General features: G+C 39.9%; 2 protein-coding genes across 3 annotated transcripts in view; one reads left to right on the top strand and one right to left on the bottom strand.

Annotated features, from left to right (window-relative positions):
* Positions 1 to 2084: 2084 nt before the first annotated feature.
* Positions 2085 to 5128, bottom strand: dio1 (iodothyronine deiodinase 1; the record flags this gene model as incomplete). Its single annotated transcript, XM_080032286.1, has 4 exons — positions 2085 to 3467; positions 3837 to 4036; positions 4549 to 4692; positions 4792 to 5128. 4 exons carry the CDS (start codon positions 5126 to 5128, stop codon positions 3402 to 3404), a joined length of 747 nt encoding a protein of 248 aa, XP_079888412.1. The 3' UTR covers positions 2085 to 3401.
* Positions 5129 to 9885: 4757 nt separating this feature from the next.
* Positions 9886 to 23058, top strand: part of glis1b (GLIS family zinc finger 1b) — an 80767-nt gene continuing 67594 nt past the window's right edge. For both annotated transcript variants that reach the window (XM_080032927.1, XM_080032928.1), the window contains exons 1-2: positions 9886 to 10020; positions 10171 to 10504. In XM_080032927.1, coding sequence (XP_079889053.1) covers positions 10201 to 10504 — 304 coding nt within the window. In that variant the 5' untranslated portion in view covers positions 9886 to 10020; positions 10171 to 10200. The remainder of the gene's footprint in view (positions 10021 to 10170; positions 10505 to 23058) is intronic.

Here is a 23058-nt window from a genome sequence, read left to right on the forward strand (position 1 = left end):
ATATAATAACATACAGATGATTACAACAAAACAAAATGCTAACATCTCTCTCTCTCTTACACTCACTCACCTTTAGCAGGCAGGATGCAACTATCTGCCTGCACCAGAGCCAGGGGGTGCAAGCAGGATTGCTATACAATTAAATGCAAACAGCCTTTCTCACCTAGCTGCTATCTGCTTATTGGCCAATTTATTGTAACGATGATACAATATCAGTGGATGCTTCTTCACTCCAAAGTCTGGGCTCCATGTTTTTCATGTCTGATGTTTTCCTGTTGGGAGTAAAAATGGCTTTGCATTGCCCTCTGGTGGGCGTAAGTGGACAACTCCCGCTTTGCAGAGACCTCTGGCCTAGACGAAAATGTACTCTACCTAGAAGCCATATTTACACTCCCTAGAAGCAACCAAGATACTATTGAACACAGTATTTACACTCCCTTAAAGCACTCCAATAGACAACACAAGCGGGTTTTCCTAACAAAAAGTCCATAGATGGGAGTGTTCTGGTTCCTTTCTAACAATAGGAGACGAGACTTAAGCTACCGCTGGCTGGTCTCCACAGGATGTGGCCTGGCTGGGCACAAGCCAAACCTGCTCTCCAACTTCAGAGCCACACAGTTTATGTTATGAAAGCATGTAGTTACACAAAACCGCCTTGTTCCAGAATTGTAACAGAGTTATCTTATTGTTATGATATTATGCACTTTTTAAGTCTTATAAGATCACGCGGTCATATTGTGCTATGTATGTAAAGGTTTTATTTTTATACTAAAACAAATAACAAATATATGAGCAGGTAATTAAGTTAGTGCTACAAAGTATGGAAAGCCAGTTGAAGTAATTATAGTAATAATGTTAGACAATTAAATACTTTTTTTATACATACATACATAAAGGGAAAGGAAAATATCTGACTGTTGCATCTCTATTATGTTCCATCATCAAAATAGTAAAAAGCCATATTGTGCTCATTCACAATTTACACTCACTTTCCTCAATAAAACAGACCTTGAAAATCAACAAAACTCACATTGGATGACATTTCACATGAAATTGGAAGAATATAAAGAGGCAGATAGTTTTATAGTGTGTGTGTGTGAGACTGGCGTTTTCTCCAAATGTTATTGTCACCCTGGTGACACTGGAAGCCAGAGCCGGCCAGAGGCATAAGCGACCTAAGCGGTCGCTTAGGGCCCCCGACCACCAGGGGGGCCCCCTCAAATTTATTTTTTTATTTTTATTTTTTTTTTAAGTTTGTGTGTTTGATATTAACATCATATTATGCAAATGTGAGTTATCATTCAAAAAAAGGAATACAATGTTTTGGTCTAGATAATTAATAGCCTAAAAATGTAATCAGTTCATCTGGGAGGTAATCCGAAATGATCTGATCATGTCACGTTCACATCCATGCTCAGTGTGTATTGAGTTTATTTAAAAACAATTGGAAATGGGGCTGCCCTCAGTTGCCCATGCACTGTGTATAGTCTATAGCCTATTTCAGCCTCGTCTGTGGAAAAAAAGATACAGTAGCTGGACAACAGAGTTCTTCTGCTTTGTTCCTCTCACTGCATTTAAATGAATTCATTACATTACAGAGAAATATGTCCGGGAAAAGAAAAAGAGCTCCAAGCCCAACCCAGAGGACCCTCCATAATATTTTATTTTATATTAATATTTTTATGGAAAATCCATGTGTCCTTCTTCAATAGCTTCTAATTCATCTGACCCAGTGTCTCCAAATTATTTGTTCACACAAAATTTCTCGGATTTAGCCTCTTAATTTTCCTCTCAAAGTGCACCAGATTCATGCATTTCACTGTAAAAAGGTTAAAAAAATCTCCCGGGGGGGCATACCCCCGGACCCCTCTAGGAGGGTCTGAATCTCGGCAGTCTAATATTTTGGCACAGCCGCACAGTGGAGGCACTAGCGGCAAACACTGTGTGTGAATGATATTTAACAAAGATCTATAGTTTCAGCGGCGCTAACATTGGAGAGGGGCCCCCTAATCATATTTCGCTTAGGGCGGCTCTGCTGGAAGCACTAATCAATTGGAATGCAAAGATAAGACGGTTAGGTATTAACTCACATCAGGGCTTTAATGTCACACTCTGCCACTCACATGTATGCATGTGTGCGCATTGGATTTGTTGGACCCACCTGACCCACATACAGCACAGTACATTTATCACTTCCAGACAAGACAGCAAACAACAGCCAGACTCTGGTGGGGTGGAAGAGCTGCGTGTGCGTCAACATTAAAGCCCCCAAGGCCATTTTCTAGGGAGGAACACAATGTATAACTGAAAACCTATGTGGCGTCGCAGACGTTCTTCTTGTCCTCTTAGTGGGTCAGGGGGAGAGAATGAGTCACACAGACAGAGCAAAGCTACACATGTGCATCAAACACTGGTTCTGTGGTTTTCTCTTTTTAATAATTTACCGTGAGAGCAATCATTTGGATCACCCATGTTTTTGTCTTTAAAAAACTGAATTGATTGTAGTCCCCACGACACACACACACACTTTAAGTCACATGTTGCATATCAATTGAGAACTTGATACAGGGGTCTTACTGGGTAACATTTTAAAAGCAAACATTCAAGAGAAAAGTAGATAATTTAACAAGATGCTACACATTCAATTTGTCCAATTGTAAATGCTCCCACATAATTCAGAGAAGGCCTACTTTCAAGTTTCCTTGCATCAGATCACAGTTCCCAGAGGTTTGCACTATTACCATCATGTAAAGCTGCCTCCTGTGAAATTACCTTGGAGCATTCATAGACAATAGAAACAAGCTTAGTGATTAATACAGTTTACAATGCTGGTAGAATACGTCATATTACTGGACATAACTGAAAACAAGCGCTGTCATTGACTTAAATCTTTCGGTCTTTTAAACTTCAGAGCTGAGACAAATTGGCTGACATCTCGTGTTGGCTACATGTCCCGATATACTTCAAACACAAACTCTAGGCTGTACCGTATCTCAGTGTTTCACTTTATCTGGCTACAGAGTCCAACGGTTTCATCTGTCGCCGTCACTAAGAAACACGAGAGTTGTATTCAAGTTCAGGGTTTGGCGGCTGAGGTACGTTGTTGGAGTATAGGGAAGCCTGAAGGCAATATTATTGCAAGTTTGGAGGGTTTTTACAATGTTTCTACTAATGCGATGGTTTGATGTAAGAGATGCCAGAGATCAGCTGCAGAACAATGTAGATGTGGTAGTAAATTGATTGATGTAAGATAAAAAACAAAACAATAATAAATTGGTGTTAACAAATAAAATGGTATTGTGTTAGATCAGTTGGTTACTAGGTTGATATCCCCATTCCCTGCTGAACAACAGAGTCACCTTTGTGTAAGACTGGACGGATGACTTGAACAAGCAGCCTTCTTATTTCATCTTCTCCAGGACCAAACGCACCTCCAGGGGATTGTAGCCCCAAGGCCCCATCCCGCCCTAGGGCGACAAAGAGTGAGGACTGTTAAATGACACATAACAAATAATATTTTTCAATAGAAACCCCTTTCATTAGAATCAAAGAATATACCAACACAAGATGTCACATATGAGTCATAAACATACACCTGAACTTCCACATTTTTGGCGTAGCTTAAACAAGTCTGGCTTGATGCCTAGAACAAGCGGTTTTGCTCCTGTTTCTTTCACTGCTGCTTGTCACGAAATAGCGTGAGAGGAGACAGTGTATGTATGGACATTAACGCCCACAATGCTGGTATTTACTTCTAAATCACGTGATTGTATGAGCGTAGCAATTAAAAGCACAGGTAATAATTAGTCTTGGAGTAGATGGTGCACAGATCTCACCTTGTAGACAACATTCCCAGCCTGCAGCACGTACAGCCTCTCAGGCATAGCGCCGTACTTTATGGCAGAGATGTCATTCATTTCATCCACAACCACCGGACACAGGGGCTCCTTTTGAACCAGGATCTGTGCTGCAGACAGCCTGTCCTCCAGGCTCTGGTGCTGGCTGATGTCAAAGTTGTTGGTAAAGGCCCAACCGTCTGAGACAGAGATAAAGAATATACAATGTATATATGACACTTGCAGGAGAACATCAAAGTGAGGAAGCATATGTGTGGATGTTGTATGAGTGCATTAAAGCATCAAGTGTTAAATAATTTTTTATTGAACATTACACTGAATATATCTTCAGGAATGCTTTAATAGTTTTAACCAATAATCGATTAAGGCATGTAACCATGCATCTTAAATGTTAATAAAATAGTTGGTAAAATGTAAAACTCATCTATTGCAGGATTTTTATAATCAGAATACAAAGTGGGGATGGCCATTAGTTATTATAGCCTACTGTATATCTGATATAGTAAAGATAATCAAGTAATCAAGTAGGCCTAGGTTACTTTCAAGGCACACATCCACCACCACCACACTCCTCAAAAGTAGAATACATTTTCCCCTCGAATGTGAATAAATAGGCCTAAATAAAGTTGCTTGTTTTCTTCCATGACATATGGTCGTAATGACTTCCCCTGGCCTTGTCACCTTCACTCACCTGTTGAATGTGCCTCAGCGATGTAGACCACAAGAAAGTCAGCTACATCTCTGAAGTCCTTGACGAGTTGCTTGAACTCCTCAAGTTTGTAGATAAACGGGGGTCAGGTGCAACTTCCGAAACTCAACACCAAGGGTCTGTTGCCTATATGACACATTTATAAACAGCTAATAATAAGTTAGGAGTAGAGAGAGAAAGATAAAACTGCACAAAGGCACGAATGATTGGACCTCGATAGCCTACCTTTCAGAAACGTGCAGATGCTTGTTTTTTCTCCAGTCATGCTGACCACAGATGAGTCCGGAGCCTCGCCTCCCACAAAAGCCTCCTGTCCGAGTGATAGCCACATGTTCTGAGAGGCGTACTTGACGAAGTTAATGGAAGTGAATGTCAGACCCCAGTCTTCATACTTAAAGTTGGGATTCTGGGTCATGGTGATCTTTTCACCCATCCTGAGGATTAGCTTCTTGGTAAGGCTCGGTGAAACAAAATGCAGGAGCATGAGCATGAGATTGAGTCCCACCATATAGAAGAACATGATGACTGCCGACAGATAAACCAAGACTTTTTGCAAAAACATGCTTACTCCTTGGTTGTGATGTCCCGTTTTCACGGCGCCTTTTAAAAGGACTGTTGGGTAACGCCCACTCGGCTCGAGGTCCATAACAGCTGCCTTCAGGGCCTGTTTGTGGGCTCGTACTTTTCTACATCACATGTAGCAAATAGGTCCGTTATCATTCGTTCACCTGAATTATATTAATACAATCAGAGAATCAAAAACATTTAATTTATTCTTATTATTAGGCTATTATTATTTTTTGGTGGCATCAAAAAAGAAAACCAAAATAGAGCCCCCATCCCCATGTGCAAACATGTGTTATTATTTAAAAGAAACACACTCAAAATAAATGGAGATAATTTAGGGAGCTTGTTGTTCCCTCATCCTATAGGTTTCCCCAGAATAATAAAATAAAGATTTTCACCTGCTTTTGCATGCGTTTCTTATAAGTTATATAAATAAATAAATACATCACTTTACTTTTCTCACTGGTTTGCATTTTAGGCTAATCATCAATAAAAGCACATTTTCTTATTATTACCAACCCACCAACTACCTACCACCCGAAAAACCCCGATCCAATTGACCATATACTCATATCTATGCAATTGACTTTGGAATCCAAAACCAGCGCCATTTTACCCGGCCTCGGTGATTATGGAAATGTATCCAAATACACATTTTAATATCTGGCGTCTCTAGATTAATACATTATTAGGGAAGACCCTTCAAGACCAATGGAAGGAGGCAAACAACTTCAATCAATTTAGCTTTGAGATTTTGCCGCCCACAGTCAGCAAAGCTACCATAGCTTGAGAGAGCGTGGCACGCGGCGCTTCAGTAATCGGCGCGTGTTACTGGCACGAGCTGTCTAGCTTTCATGGCTAGCTAACTATATGTATGTGCAAACAAGTGCTCAGCAACTTTCGCGCATTTAAGAGACGAGCAGAGTAGCATTTCCATCCCGCTCAAGCCTCCTTTCTTGCCAAGTATGCTGCATGTAAGTCTTGTTTAAGTTACGTCGTTCGGTCTACCACCGCTTAAAACATGTCTAATAAGTTTTTGGCTTGCTAGCTAACATTTTTTTTTTGCTAGCTAGCTAGCTAGTCAGATGTTTCTGTTACCATTCAGCTCTCTTATACTAGGCCCATGGTTAAGCTCAGTGCATTCCTGTTGCTTTCTATTGCATGAGCATACTGACTAATGTAATGGCACATCTGGCACCTATGACTGAGTATGTGTGAATAATGCATATTTTGACATAGAAATCTCAAAACATTTGTCCTCTTTTTCAGGTACTGGCACACCTGCTTCGCCCATGGCTTAACCATGGTCTTAAACTCAGTGTTTACTTATTCCTTGCTGGATCCACACTAAAAAAACAAGTAACCATCTGGACCATGAATCTCTCTTTGTACACTCAGTTCCCACATTTTTGTGTGTTTAGTTGCTCTCTTATACATATTTAGCATTAAGAGGGATAGAGTGGATGTGGCAAACATTTCCCCCCATGTTTTATCACAAGGACACTTATCTGTAATGGACTTGGACTAACAGCTGTTCTAAATAAATTCACTTCTGTATCAATTCAAAACGCTTTATTATTGGCATGACTATTTTAGTAAAGAGTATTTTGAGAGCTTTACAGATATTACAAATATGCCTATAACAAATGAGACATCTTTGATTTTTCCCTCTTCCTTCCTTTTGCTAGCAGGTAACAGTCTCAGACTGCCGTCCGTTGGTTCATATTATTAACGTGAGTATTTGTACTTGTGCACTTAAATGCACAGAGAATGGGAAGAACTAGGACGGGTTGCCCATGGTCCAAATCTACCCATGTTACTTAAATCCAACCTACTACTATTTTTTTTAATTTTTTTTTATTTATAGAGTATTGCATACATCAAAACATTGTTTACAAGTTATTTCTTGTTGTTGATTACAGAAAATAAAAAACAGTACAAGTGAAACAATCAATGATCGTAACCAGCAAAACCTTAATACTCCCCTTTCTGTTTTTTTTTTTTTTTTTTTCTACTTTTCTAGAACAATGTAACAGGGATGCATTGACAATAATAATATATCAATATATCAAAGAGAGAGAAGAGAAAAATAAAAATAAATAAAGAAAGACACCTTTTGAAGGGGGATAACCTAGCACCTTTTAGAGTGGGTGTATTTTTTACATCAAATAAATAAGAAAAATAGAAATAAGAAAAACGTAGCATGTTTTTTCTAGACTAGAAATAATAGACATAAATAAGAATACAAACAAAAACAAATAAAAAGGGCAACAATCCATCACATGTAGGGGTTCGGTTTGGGAGATTTTTCTTCCCTTAATCCAACGGATCTATATCATTTGTCTGCGTCTTTTTCATGAACAAAGTCCAATTTTCCCATATCTTAGTGAACTTGTCCATTTGTAAATTAAGTGAGAAGGTTATTTTTTCCATCAGATAAATGTCGTTAATTGTGTCTGCCCATTCTTCTAATGTGGGATGCAACCAATGTCTAGTAATGTTTTTCTTAGCTACTGTTATCATTATTTGAAATAAATATTTATCAATATTTCTCATAAAAAAGTCAGCTTTACCTAGAATAAATGTTTCGAAGTTATTAGGAATTTTCGTGTGGAATATTTTTTCCATTGTTTTATGTACCTCTGACCAAAAATGTTTTAACCCTGGGCATTCCCAAAATATATGCCAATGGTTTGCATCCCGATTTCCACACCCTCTCCAGCATTTAGAGTCTCCTCCAGAGTAATGGGCTTTTAGTTTTGGAGTAATAAAAAATCTTACTAAGCACTTCCATGCGAACTCCCTCCATGTGTATGAACTAGTACATTTCCATTGTGAATCACAGTAGTTATGCCATTCCTCTATTGTCATCTCAAAGTTTCCCTCTCTTTCCCATTTATTTTTTATGTATTCTGTAGAGTATGTTTTTTTTTGTCAAGAAACCTTTATATAATCTAGAAACTGTACCTTTGTTAGATTCACCTGAATAGGCCCTTAAAATTTCTTTCAGCACCGGGTCTTCCAAATCTATTGGATTTTTTTTTCTACATTTATCAAAATAGTTACGCAACTGTAAATACCTAAAAAAAATCTTGTTGCTCAAAGGAGAAGTCTTTTCTTAGAGTTTGGAAATCTTTCAATTGCCCTTTTTTTGTAAGTGAGTAGAAGGTTGTAATCCCTTTGTCTATCCATGTTTTAAATCTAAGATCTAATTGATTGGGTTTAAAGTCAGAGTCCTACTACTATTTTTTAAACCGTAGTTGCTTCCTATAGGTGAGAAGTGGATGAGTAGAAAAGATGCAGGGAAAAAATAAATCCCAACGGTTCAGCTAAAATGCAGGACAGTAGACGTCATCTGTCACAAGCTCTTTGATGTTTTAAAATATATAGATTCTATACATGCCTTACTTTTCAGCTGTTTGTAACAAAATAGACAATCTCTAAAAGTACCCTGAGAGAATCGTATTGCACGTTACAGAGTTTGTACAAGGTTTATGGAAAAGGTGGTAATTGTTAAAAATGTAGTTTTTAGATATAACTTTGGTCAGAACAGCGGAATGAAGAGGAGTAAAATGATTGAGATATGTTGCCTGTTGTTTTATATACCACTTTACTGAGTCTCTCTCTCTCCAATGCTAAAGTCCATTTGAGTAACATGGTCGTCCCTGATCTTCTCTCCTCTTGAGTTCAGATTTCCATCAGCATGCAAAGGCACCATCAGATATCAGTCCTGCATTTCAGCATTTTTCAAGCTCAGATCCCAAAAGGTCGATGGAAGAAAAAAACTTAAACACCGCACTTCTTCTGCATCACAACACAAGGGTGTTGTCACTGGAGTTAGAATCTTCCTTTCCAAATAAGTCCACTAGATGGTGCTACAGAATAGCATTTCTCAAATGGAAATACTGTTTAAGATGAACACCAGCTCTAAAAACTGGGCTTATCACAGGAAAGAACAATTTAAGGCATGATTGTAAGTTTAAAGACTTTGTAGCAAACCACAGCCTGTCACTTGGTAAGTCCAATTAAATCCAATATTTCTAAAGATATCCAAAGGATTGTATTGATTCATGTTTAGTTTTTTTTAAAGCTTTTTTACTACTTACACACTTTTGAATGCACCAAATCATGAACCCTGATTCAAATAAGTAATTCAATGAAGCATGCAGTTGAAATAATGTAGGCAGATAAAACAGGAGTTTTTTTTAGGTGGAGGAATGTGTGGGAACAAATCAAATCATTGTCACAATTGTGTCAAACTCCTCTGCTGTATGAGTTTTTTTTATGGAGCATGATATACCTCCTATAGATCTCTATGGCTTCAAACGTGATGTTAACCAAGTAGAGCAGAATAATGACCTGCAAAGGCCATCTCAATGGCATATTCATATACAATAATGCTTTATAGCATATCCTGATACTTGCATCCTTTCCTTAACTGAGTAACATACAACACTGAACTTGTGTTGTGTAGCTATCTCGATTATGTGCATGTTTATAAAAAAAAAAGAATAAAGGCTGATGATTCGATTGAGCTTTGAAGGCTGGGTAAACCACACGCCAGATATCATAGTAGCACACGCAGGAGCACGCAAACTTCACGTCAATCTCAAATCTGCGAAGACAGCTGTCTTAATCCCGATCTTATCCTCCCACAGACAGACGGACACAGCCTTCATTGGTGCTCCTGATTCTTGAAGAGCAGTGGAGCTATCCAGTGTCAATCAGAGAGAGAGAGAGAGTGGGAGAGATGCATGGTATGCTGTTAACTGATGCTCACTGAGAGGATGCTATGATCAGGCTTACAGCAGACTCTCCTCCCGTTTGAGAAACATGCTAATATACGCAATCAGAACTTTTCAACTGCTCATTGGATAATTGGAAACGGTAGGTGTTTCCCTGAATTGTAATCGTTGAGTCCAGTGCAATGATTCTTCATGTTCAATGAATGCGTGATTTCACGTGGTGGGGAAACGAGGCGCTACTGTTCCATGCAGTTTGCGGTGATTTGGTTCTTTTTTCCTTTCATGTGCGCAGGTAATGTGAACAGCGCCTGCCGCACACTGCATGGGAAAGCAGAGTCAGTCATCAATGCAGAACTCTTCAGCGCTGTTCGGGATGATGAGCCACTGTCAGACCCCAACTTTCACGGACTTCAACGGCTTGTCGCTCGCCATGTACGGCAGCAAGGCGGACATCTGCTCGCGGCGAGCAGGGAACAGCGGTTTCGGATCTCAGATTTGCCGGAGCCCCCATGACACCCCGACTCACATGAACTGCGCCAGCCCGAAGAGATTCATCGCATCCGAGGAAAAGCAGCATGTTTCAGCCAAAGCTCCGCGCTCGTGCCTCCCTTTCCCACCCGTTCAAGGTAGGCAAAGTAATTTTTCCAATGCGAGCCCTCAATTGATGGTAGGCTAATTGACAGTGCTGTGGGGATTGGAAGATAATTAACAACGGTCGCTAACTGAGTGATTTATGAACATTATGGAAACATTCCAATAAAAATGAATGAACAATTAAGCTATTAATTTCATAGAACTTAGAAGGTGACGATAACAAATTCATTAAAAATGCTTGCCAAATTGATAAATCAGTAGTTTGAGTTTATTTGAGATTGAGAAACGGCTCATCTGAAATAATGCTGCTTCTTTGCTCCATAAAAGCATCAATTAATACAGGTAGGCCTTAACTGTATATTGGACTTGAGAACACAGTTTGCAGTTGTGGATTGGATCTGTTCGTTCATTAAACCCAGAGCTCTCTTGGATTAGTGGCCAATTCATAAAAAACACCAGAATCAAAGTCCATGTTGCACAGGAAGGCCATGCAAATTGACTTATGATGTACAGTATGTGGAATAACTGCCAAGTGAGTTTGCATTTTCTATGGCTGTTCACAAAGCATTGAATTTAGTTCAGGACAGGATTATTTTGATGTTGGCTCATTTAGAGAAATATGGGAAACTTGACAACTTGAAGTTTTGAAAGTTTAAACGATATTTTTAACAATGATGAATTTAGAAATATATATATATATATATATATATATATATATAATACCAGTTTTATAACAATATTAATCTTAAAAATAATTAAATGTACATGCTCAAATAGTTGGAAATTGTATTGGAGTCTCCTTTTAGTGCGAAAAAGGGAAAACAATCACATAGATGAAATGAGCACTGTCGTAAAGATATGATCCAGAATGGAAACTGGGCTTTGGGTCTTGGTGGAAGCCTGCTCCATCCTGTTTAGACAGAGTGTTGTTGTGAGAGGGCGGAGGTAATTACAGCCTCATCCTAAATTATGATTAGACGGAACAGACTTTTATATTAGCAATCATCCTCGCAGCAAGAAGAGGATCAACGGATTTGATTATTGTTTCTTCTTGCTAAACACAAACCATATGTCTGCCGAATGTGTCTCAGCATTTATGAGTTCTCTTGGAGCCCAGTTGTGCCCTCAGCCCTCCATCCCCAGCATCCCGCACCAGAATGAATCGTCTCATTGTCTTTGCAGCGCTTTTGAACTAGCTTCCCGTAAGTTGTGGCATTGCAAGATGTGTTGTGTGTCTCGAAGATTAAGTTGTGCAGATAAACATTGAAGCCGCTGACACACATGCATGTATGCTTGTTGGATTCTGACTCAGTGTGGCAATTGGGTGGTATTTTATTATCTTCCATATCTTGTGGATTCATAAATTAAAACAGTTTTGAGCCAACATTTGAAGTAAAAAAAAAAAAAAACTTCCTTATACTGATTCAACTGCATACCTAAAGATATTCCTCATTCATGATTAGAAATTTTTTTCCACATTCTATTTGACTTTTATTACACCTAATGTTTCTACCTTGCATGTGTCTATGCACTATATTCCGCTTTGTTTAACGTTTCATAGTCTCTTATGGTAAGCGTTGAGTATGAAGGTGATCTCAGTACTCATCAGTCTTTTGTATCGTGCCTCATTTCAGACTGATCGTATTACATGTACTCCCATTTGGGAACAAGAGCTGGAGTTTAAACTGCATTCTCCACTATTACTTTAGATTTATTCTGAAAGGAATCTCTGACCAAACGCAGACTGTAATATTTATCCTAATGGAAGTGAGACAATGGAGGAAGAACTTACCTCAGATGGGAGATTTCTGACCTTTTCACATGTACCCTGGGATTGAAAAAATGTCCATGATTAATCAGTGATACATATGATAAAATATAATGCACTGCCGTTGTTTCATCTAATCCCATTACTCATTACATAGAAATACAAAACTATGCTGTATAATAGTGTTTTATTGGATGAGTGTGTGTATCCATGTGTGTTTACAACTGTGTAAAAGAGAGAGAGAGAGAGAGAGAGAGAGAGAGAGAGAGAGAATATGACGGAGTGAGATACGACTTGAATTTGATTTTTATTGGCAAAGACTCAACATTAAACCCCTTTTGCTGTTTTTGTGCAACCTTGCGGCCGCCGGGCCATTGCGTATTGAGCAATGTAACCAACATAAATCCGTGGAAAATTATTCTTTATATTTCTTTAAAATTAAGTTGAATCAAAACTAAATCACACCTGGTGTGTAGCTGAGAATTGTATTGCTCTGCGTGAGTGGAACAGTGGCTGATCATTCTTACACTGCGAGTCCACTGTGCTATAAATATTTGAGCCCACCAGCAAAGAAAATATTTTGCTTGCAAAGAAAAACACTTGACCCCTCTTGAAAAAGTATATCAGGTTTGAATGAAGTTATGTCTTGTAGCACCATTTGATACCTTACTAAAGTTTCTCCTGGCTGGGAACATAGCTGCCGAGTCTGTGAGCTTATTTGAGGAAAAGGTTTGAGTTAGACGAGAGTGCTGGAGTCCCACACTCAGATAAATGCAGAGGTCTGTCTGCTGATTCAGCCTGTAAAGAGATGAGTAATGGACTTTTGGATTTAATCATTGTCAGACATTTTCACCTTTTTAATAAAGCTATTTATTGTCCCTTTCGTACTATATGTATACATGCAGCCTGCTCCCCTGTATACAAGCACACAAACCCACCGGCATCCATTGCTAATACCGTACCTATAGACATTGTCGGCATATGTGCTGAACACATACATTATGCACACATGCCACACATTGACAACATATGCGTAAACACTTTTTTGTGGTGAAGTGGCATTGGCACCGATGTTGAATTTCCTCCAAGTGACTTAGTGTCCTGTGTTTTCCCCAGCAGCATTTGTAGACGTCAGACTGCGGGGCGATAATCTGACTGTTATGAGAAACAACCGAGCATTACAGCCGCGCTTTGAGCCTCCGCTGTGTCAGACACTTAATGACAGCTTCCCGGGAGCTGGTGAATAGTTTTGGTTGAGCGTGCACAAAGAAACAACACATTAAGTGCTTTTGATGAATTTGCTTATTCTAATCAAATGATGTGGTTTATTTTTATATTTTATTTTATTCTTTTTAGAAAGAGGGAAGGGCAGTTAGCTTCAGGGTACTCTTTAAGACTTTTGAAATGCTGCATGTGATGGAATCAATCACTACCAGAGAAAGCCCAGCAATATTATCTCTTCGTAAATGAAATTCTGATATAAAAGAGTAATTGATACTGAAAATGTTTTTAAAATAAACATATTTTTAATCATCAGAGTAAACAAAAAAAATGTGCTCAGCTTAAAACTGCTATTTACAATTCAAATGTTCCGATCAGATTTACGTAACATAAAAATGTTTATTCAGCTACAATTCAGGGGAAATGTTTGCTTCAGATTTTTCAAGGGGGTTTGAGGTTTCTAAAAAATGACCTCTGCCTTCATGCTCATGATTGCTTTAAGGCTGAATTTAATGCGTGCACAGAACTTATTATTTTATTCACCTTGGATCTCAGTCATATACTGTATAAATGCAGTAAGTACTTTTGGTTTTGGACCACTTGTCATCCGTGACAGTTGTATCCATTTTGCAAAAAATAAAAATCGATTATTGTAAGTGACATATAAGTACATCATCATCGCAATGCATTGATTGTAAGTAAGACACTGAATCCCTGCTCCTCCTGTGGATCTCCTCTTTATGAAAGAGAATAAGATAACTTGAGAACCAAAATAAGTACTGTTAAGGTTTAACTCAACATCAGTGTTGGTGAATATGCCAAAAGGTTGTGGCAGTGAGGCAGGGTTATAGCTTCTATTCCTCCCAGATGTTGTGAAAGACTGATCAACTCTCGGAGAAAATATTTCGCTGTCACTGCTGTTAAAAGAGATTTGACCTTTAATTGAACCTGTGGTTTACTTAGTTTCACGGCAGAGGTTAACCGAGAACATTTTTGTACCGGATTGTGAAAAAGTTACACAGTGCATTTTTTTGGCATATTACTTGCCTGTTTACACCCAGTGATATTTAACACAGAATTTGTCGATACAGTACAGACTCAAAAACAGCCAGACATCCGTTCTTTCAGTATTCGGGCCTATAAATCATGTGAAACTATACACTTGGGCCTGTTAAAGAATATCAAAGTAGTACAGTGATAGTAACATTCTTTTCCCAATTTTTTTTTCTCTGCAGTCAGAACATTCCCATGAGCGCCTTTTAGCCCACGTCTTTGAATCTCGTATGAGCTCAGCAGTGAGTTATGGGCAAATGCGAGGGTGCTGCCTGGGAAGGGTGTTGCAGGGTGTAATGTTTGCAGCATGTTCCATTGATTCATAAAGCTAAAGGCCCGGTGATGATTCTGCAACGGTATTCCCGTAAACCTCTGTCTGGCTGAGGAGCTACCTCGGGAATGCTGGGTAATGGAATTGAGAGAGAGCTTCCTGAGTCACAGCCACTAGAGAAGGGAGAGTGGGAGAACACCCCTGGTCTGGCATCTGCTTTGGTTGAATCACCTCAATCAAACTTGGCCAGTGAGACCAAATGACGTGTGTGGAAATAGGAGATAAGTGGCAGAGGAAGAGATGAGTGTTGCATCAACTTCTAAATGAGGTTGGACTCAAAGACAGAGAGAGAGTGAGATTTACGGGAGGTTGTGACCGTTTTGGTGTGTGTGTATGTGTCTTCTGAAAAGTCCTCTGAAGTTGCTAAATGAACATGTGCCCGTATGAACCCACAAACAAAACTGACACACAACTTTTAGCACTGCCGCCTCCCTCCTTTTCCTTCCCCCCATAGTCTGTGTAAGTCGGGTCAAATGTTTTCGTTCTTATGTGACCAGTGTGGTATGACTATGGCATCTCACTGTAACCAAAGGCATTCTGACTTTTCATTCTGCCAATGAATCCATCCAGTCTTGCAGCAAAAAAATATGATTTGGTTTGAGTAAGTGTTGAAATATGCTCCGGGCCTGAGTTTAATCAAGAAGAAACTGCAGTGTTGGCTCAGATATGTCATATAAACATGTATTTTTAGCTTAAACCTTGCCTTGAGAAGGACTCACAAAGTGTCTCACACTGCACTTCAGCTGATGAGGGGAATAAGCTGCCAGCTTTTGTCCATTAGACCAACAATCTGTTTGACCTTTTTAACCATTTGTAACACAGTTAAAGATTCATCTCTCTTGATTGTTTGTGCCTGGACAGACATGCCACAGCTGACCACATGTCTATAGAGTCTGTATTACTCATGCATTTTCAGACAGCAGCGACTCCCCTTGCAGACCTCTCCGTGTATGACTTAGCACACGGGTGGGTTTTTGATTTACATCTCGGCTGTGCCACTTGCTGTTCTTGGCTCGGCACTGCTGTGTTTCATCAAAGAAAAATCCGCTCCGCTCTGACTGTGGCAGTTAAGACGGCCGTCCGCCGCTGCGCTGCCTCTGCCAGAGCGGGGCCGAGAGCTGACTGGGCCTTTGCAGCTGTCAGCTGGAGAGAGAGAAAGAGAGATAGAGAGATGTGGCCATTAGGATCATGGTTTCCCCGACCTCCCGAAACAAGCTGCAAGAACACAGATTGTTTGAGTGGGCAGGTTTTAGACGTCTGAGTTAATCATGAAGAGGTTCCATTTTTCATCTTTTCCACCAGAAAGCATGTTACTACTGTTAATCTAATTATAACTTTGATCATGTCATGACATGAGTAACATTCACAACACGTAATATTTGCTATGTCGGCATCAGAGCTTTGTAAACAAATCAAAACTGCCTCAGCAATGGTTTCAAATGCAGACTGTTTAAATGGTGACTGAAATGGCCCCGTCCTACAAGGCCGGGCATGTTGGCGATTCATTCGCCAACAAATCAAACATTGGCTTCAACTGAGTGGTCGAAAACAAATGGGCAAACATGATGCGAAAAAACCGAGGCTGTTTTAATGCCTTCATTAGGAGCAGAGGAGAAGGCAGCCAAAAAGCTTGAGTTTTATCCTCTCTCTTGTTCTCTCTCCGCCTCTGCCAGGAAGCTGCCATGGGGCAGTGCCCAGTCAGCTCACTGCACCATTGGCTGGCGCTGCCCCAGAGGACTATGAAAGACATTATAAAGTCTAATAGTGCAGTTTATATACTTTATTAGTGCTTGTTAATAGAAGCCCAGCATTCTGGAAGAATTACTTATTCTCTAGTCATATGCAGCACACTCCTGTCCCTGTGCTCTTATTAACTCGCTTAGCAGGACTAATAAGTGCATAAAGGAATGACGGAATAAGGGTTGCTTGGAGAAAAACTCTTGCTTTTCTGTGAATGATGTGGGTCGACATCAATCACAACACCTGAACGTGACTACTTGCACGGCTGTCCTTCTGTCCTGATGATTTGGACTTCAGCTGTGCATTATGTCTTGGCAGATATAGATCCGTATGCATTGTTGTCCTAGATGGAGAGCCAAGTTTCATCACACAGGTAATATCCATTGGATTATTCTTTCAGTTGAAAAGCACTGGCAAGTAAATCTATGAGTCTAAATCTATTCTTATAAATAGCTTGAGGTCAAAACCGCCTAAGGAATCAAATATAGAGTGTGATCTCATCACGTTAGGCATTGGCGTGCAGGTGGACTGGTGTTTTGTCAGAATTTCTTCTTTTTTAGTAGCAAATCTGGACAGCAGCACAGTGCTACATGATGAGAGGAAGTGGAGCGTTTGGGGAAAGTTAGGCTTGCGCACTGTTCAGGTTTATACTTGTAAGTCCAAGTTGCAGGAAGCTGGGAGCTTCGCCAGGCCGCCTCTGGATGTTAATAAAGTTTTGAGGCTCTATGCCAGCACTGTGATCTGTAACGCTTAGGGTTATTTTTACAGACTTTTTACAGACAATTATATTTGAAAGGGAAAGGCTGGGTTAATATCAGAGCAAGGAGATAAAGCATGCGATAAGAAGATGCAATTTCCCATGATGTGATGTTGTGACTTTTTTTCATTGTGTGGGAATATCTTCTGTGTGAGAACTCTCCATATTGCAGTACAAGTAAATAATGCCTTTTTACATGTGTTTACTAAAGGTTATGTGTGGATTTTTTTCTCCAAGTATGCTCTGTTTTTATAAAAGCTACACACCCAAGCATCTGCTAGATAGGAGGTTGAATGCCTATAGGTTGTGTTTAAAAAAAATGTAAAGGAGAGAAGAGCATTGTTGATTCACATTCCCAGTCTTTTTCATACACTAATCCAAGGATTGTCTGTCTATTCTGTCTGTCACATCTCAATGTCTTTGTCTAACCATCTTTGACGGACAGGTTGCCTAAACAGGGAACGTTGAAGGAATGCCATTAGTTTGTAGTTTTTGTACTGACGTTGCTGCCTATCAGAGATGTCTGCTTGATTTCACCCTCTGGAACTGAAAAACAAACCCGCATTTCACAGAGCTACAGTTGAGCTGGTTGTAGTTGAGGCATCTGTTATCTTCTGGCTCCTGTAGGATCCGTCTGCTTTACATTCTCTACATCAAATTGTGTTTCGAGAAAGCTTTTCATTACAAATGAGGATACAATTCTGCTGTAAACCAGTTTGTTGGAGACAATCATTTCTGTTCTTCTTTGATTTACTGTCGCATAGATGAAACGTAGGACCCTCTCTCCATTTGAATTAAGGCTCATGTGGGCTGTGCACTAAGTGTGTTAAATGGATCCATATTAAGCTGAGTAATAGCCTCAGTATACACTCTTCATTAACATGCTTAACATTCCCCCCAAGACCCAAAAGTCAGCTTCTATAATACACTGCTTAACAAAAACATCATGTTGGACACTTAGGCTCGTTGTTAGCAGTTTAAGTAGTAAGCTGTGTGTGTGTGTGTGTGTGTGTGTGTGTGTGTGTGTGTGTGTGTGTGTGTGTGTGTGTGTGTGTGTGTGTGTGTGTGTGTGTGTGTGTGTGTGTGTGTGTGTGTGTGTGTGTGTGTGTGTGTGTGTGTGTGTGTGTGTGTGTGTGTGTGTGTGTGTGTGTGTGTTCGCTCTGTTTTGGTCAAAGTAGAGGACAAGATGGACACGTTCATGAACTCTGAACATGAACACAAAAAAAAGAGTTGCAAACACTTTTTTTGCCAGATAATTAGAAGGGGAAGGGGTTATTAAAATATTTTTGTTTTCAGCTTCTTTTTGGCTTGAGAATACAATCTGTTGCAACACTGGTCAGCTACTTGTTGCATATTTCCAAAAAGGGACATTCAATTTTGTTTACTAAGTAGGAATCCCAACAGTGGGCAAAGAAAATGCTGAGCCACTGATATTTTCCAACGGCTGAATCAATCACCAAAGAGATATTACAGTCATTACATGCTTTGGGACATCTGAAGCATGCTAAATATGGTGTGTGTGCTTGGGCTTCAAAACATTTGCACACACTGTATGTGCTTGTGCGTGTGTGTGGCAAATGTGTAGATGTCTGTTTTTAATCAACATATGAAAGGTTTGTTTCTGATTGCCACCTGTTGGACCCTCCAAAACTTGATTTATTTCATTTTTAAAGCTATAGTGCGTAACTTCTCTCACCCCCATGAAGAAATCTGAGTTAACAAAACAACACTGTCGGCACATCTACATGTGGTAAGCCTTTTGGTGATCGTGCATTGATTTGATAATTTTTGCTGTACGTCCAGGTTATTTCTTATTAGTAGAATCAACAACTGAAACAGAGCTCCACTAGCTTTATTAAAGATGGTGGGGGGCAGGTTATGTGAAAAATGGAAGTCAAAATATTTGCAAGTGCAACTAATGGGAACCAGTGCGTAGCTGCCTCTTGCTGCCTCAACATTTCCAGCCATTTCCCCAAGCTCAGTGTTCAATCTTTACGACGAAGCCAAAACCCATCAAGAAGAGGTTCAATCACCTTAAAACTCATATGCTGAGATTCTTGGATCCAAACACACATGAAGGGTTCACACATGGCTTCAGTAACCAATAAACCTTCCCGTGGCAGGAAATGTCTCTTATATATCACCAGGAGTTTTTGACAAGAATATTCAGGATGAGTAGCTGGCTTTCCCCCTAGTATGTCCTCATTGGTGCTGAGTCACGGATCGGTGGACGGATAGAGTGAGAAAGGAGAGCAGGTCACGATTCCTCCCCTCTCTCGTTTGCGTTTATCTAACTTTTGCCCTTAATAAGTCAGCTCACAGCACATGTTGACTAATACCCATAAAAATCCTAATCAGGCACATTCAGCTCGTATCGACAATGATCTAATAAGCATGTGCTTGAAAGTAGAAATGAATTAGGCAGCGTCAGAGCCGTGACAGCCAGGTGCTGAGCACTTGGCCCAACGTACCGCAGCCTCAGCCAATTGGAAAATGCTTTGCAGAATTTATCTGCACCCTTCTCCCTTGACAAATTATTTTATTGTTCCCACACAGTTGGTTTTCATTTAGTGTTTTGGCTAATGATAGGCTGAGAGCATGTGGTCGATTTGTTATTCCTTTATTCAGCATAGATACTCTTGACTGGAAGCGCTCACATCTGATAGTAAACTCCCATATACAAATGTACGCAGATGGAACACAGATTACGAAACTTAAGTTTAAAGCATAAGTAAGACAATCTTGATATGCTTATTACTTTGTATATGCTGTAAGTGCCTCCGTGGCATGACCTCGGTGACTGTCTGTCAAACTGGGTAATACTGCTTCCTGAAGGGACAACTTCTGTACAATCTCCGGTCAGCAAACTCCAAACCCCCCTCTCCAAAACCTTTAATCACATTATTCAGTTTGTCTCATGTACCCGGGCTTGTAGATTTGCTGTGTGAGAGCTGCAGATGGGAGAGATAGGGGTGAAGCTCGCCTCGTGTCCGAGGCCCTGCACTCTGCCTGACCTGGGCTCAGTACATCAGGACTAGGCCGCTAATCTTTAACAAATGCTGGGAGTCTCCATGACCGGGCCCTTGCTGAGATGGCTTAGTCAAAACAGCCCTGCTGCTCCCGAACACAACCTCGGCCTCTAGCTTAATTCAAAACGCTGATTAACTAACAAATACCTGCTGCGTGTTCCACAGCATTTCACAGCCCGGTGCGTTCTGCAGCCCTCCATGGAGTTTGACTGTGTTTGCTGGGCCGTAGAGGGGCACACAGGCCTACTGTGTTACAGGCTTTTCCGGATTTCTTGGTATAATGATGGACATGTTAAGTGAGCAAAAGCATAGAAATAAAACACTGAATGAAGAGTTTTATTGTTTAATCTATCATTATATCTAATATAGTCATAAGTGTAGTGTTTTGTTTTGTCTGAGTTGGAAAAGAGCAATATAAATAAAGGTTTAGCATTGTTACTGTCACGCATTGTGAAAACTTGTGTATTTTCCATAATTGGATAAAAAAGCATATTTATGTATACGTACATATGTATAATTGTTACACTCAAACTGTGATTTACATTTACTGTAAAAATAAATCACCTAAATCAGCAAGCACCAATTCAGACTGACAACCATAAACCAAACAGCCAAGATTTTGGCAGTCTGGCTTGAATTGGATGATTTTGCGAGGAAGATGACAGCTGGTTTGGAAACAAAGTTGCGTCATCGCAGCGTCTCCTGCCAACTATCTTGATGGGTAAAAGCAACACAAATATTTTTAGCTGACCATATTGGTAGAAGTGATGAAAGATGGCCTTTTTGTCCAGTTTCAAATTTCATTGGTGTCCTGTTCCTAGTCTCCCTCAACCCCAACCCCTCTCCTTTTTCCCATGTTTCCAAGAAAGCCCTTTTTTTACTGCAGAGCACATTTCCCATTCCACCTGATCACACTAGTAAACTGCTAAACTTTTCAGACATGACTCTGCCTCACGCTCTCATACATTGTCTCTGTTAGCGTGTGCCTAGCCATGTTTTCTGAAAACCTTTGGGCTTCAAATGGCACCATGTATTTCATACCTCTTGCCAGCCTCCGCCACGGAGTGGTTATAACGTCGGCCATTCTACCGTGCAAAAACAAAACAGGATTTCACAATTAAAATACATGTAACAGTTTGCACGCCTGATATGATGGAGTAGGCACGACCTGCTAGTCTTCTTTGAGAAAAGTAAGTTTTAAGTATTTCAAATGAAGATGTAGAATATATCGTGTAATTCAACTAAGTATGTGTTTTGGCAGTTTCAGTGAGTGGTGAATAATGTAAGTTTTCATTTTCGCGCAACTATGATGCTTTGATTGCATTGATAATCTTATCTCATTTGACATAAATAGTGTATAACTGACCTCTTACATCAACTGCCAGTGTGTGTGTGTGTGTGTGTGTGTGTGTGTGTGTGTGTGTGTGTGTGTGTGTGTGTGTGTGTGTGTGTGTGTGTGTGTGTGTGTGTGTGTGTGTGTGTGTGTGTGTGTGTGTGTGTGTGTGTGTGTGTGTGTGTGTGTGTGTGTGTGTGTGTGTGTGTGTGTGTGTGTGTGTTTAAAAAAGATTTGATACACTGGGAACAATAAATCGTCCACATTTTTTGTAATAACACAGTGATTGTTCAAAAGAATGCTGCTTTCTATTCCAACTACAAAAAAATGTAAGTTTCACAGTAACTATAAACTAAATAGAATAAATAAAAAAGTGAAGCATAGCAAAGATACTTTAATTTAAGGGGCTGAAAAGGCTGCAGTTAAAGAAATATTTCATGTGTAACCCCTAAAACCACAATTCAACAGAGGTCGACAGGACTTGTTAGCCATGCCCTTGATGGCTTTAGCTGTAAATGTAAATGCACAGTTTACCACAGGGCCCACTTTACAGGGCCAGACCTGTCATTTGACACAGAAATATAGCCAATCTAGGCCACTGTAAAGATGCCAGTCTTCTACAAGCCTCAAGAGCACTCAGCTGTGAAGGAGTCCAGCGAGAGAGGCAAAGCATCAATATATGTACTCTGCATGCTGCCAAGGTACACTCATTTAACAGCACAAAAAGACTTGCACTGAGAACCCGCATGTTTATGTTAGGGATGATAAAATGGCCAGAATTCATATTTTCACATGAAATTTCTCTTTTAAGATGGCTTCTCTCAATTTTTAACGTGCAAGGAAACAAACATTTGCATTTCAAAGTTCTTCAAATAAAAATAAATGAAAAGCAAACCCTTTTATGGGTTTGGAGGCTATATTGGAAAACAGGTCAGGGGCGAAATGAATATTTTTTTATGGTTTGTAAAAGAGCTTCACAATGAATGCCAGGTTATGTGAAAGGCTTGACACATGGTACGGGCCAGAGCCCTTCGACATTCCCTCTTTATTCAGCTCTTACACTGTCGAGCCAGAAGCAGCCAAACAACACACATGGCAGATGCAAGATGATGATGAAGAATGATTTCTTTATTTCTGCTCGTTATCATTTGATTAGGGCCCCTTCTCACCTTAGACCAATCCAAAAATCTATCAGCTAAAGACCTTCACTTTTTCCTTTTGGGTTTATCGCACTTGGTTGATGTTTAATCAACTCAGTACTCAGGGCCATTCCTGTCTGCTTGGTATTTGCTGTTTCTTTATTTTTGCCTTCGTTCAAGGCTGCATAGTAGAGAGATGACAGCAAATGAGGGGA

Source organism: Ammodytes marinus (assembly GCF_949987685.1).
Source record: "Ammodytes marinus genome assembly, chromosome: 8".
Taxonomy (NCBI): Eukaryota; Metazoa; Chordata; class Actinopteri; order Uranoscopiformes; family Ammodytidae; genus Ammodytes; species Ammodytes marinus.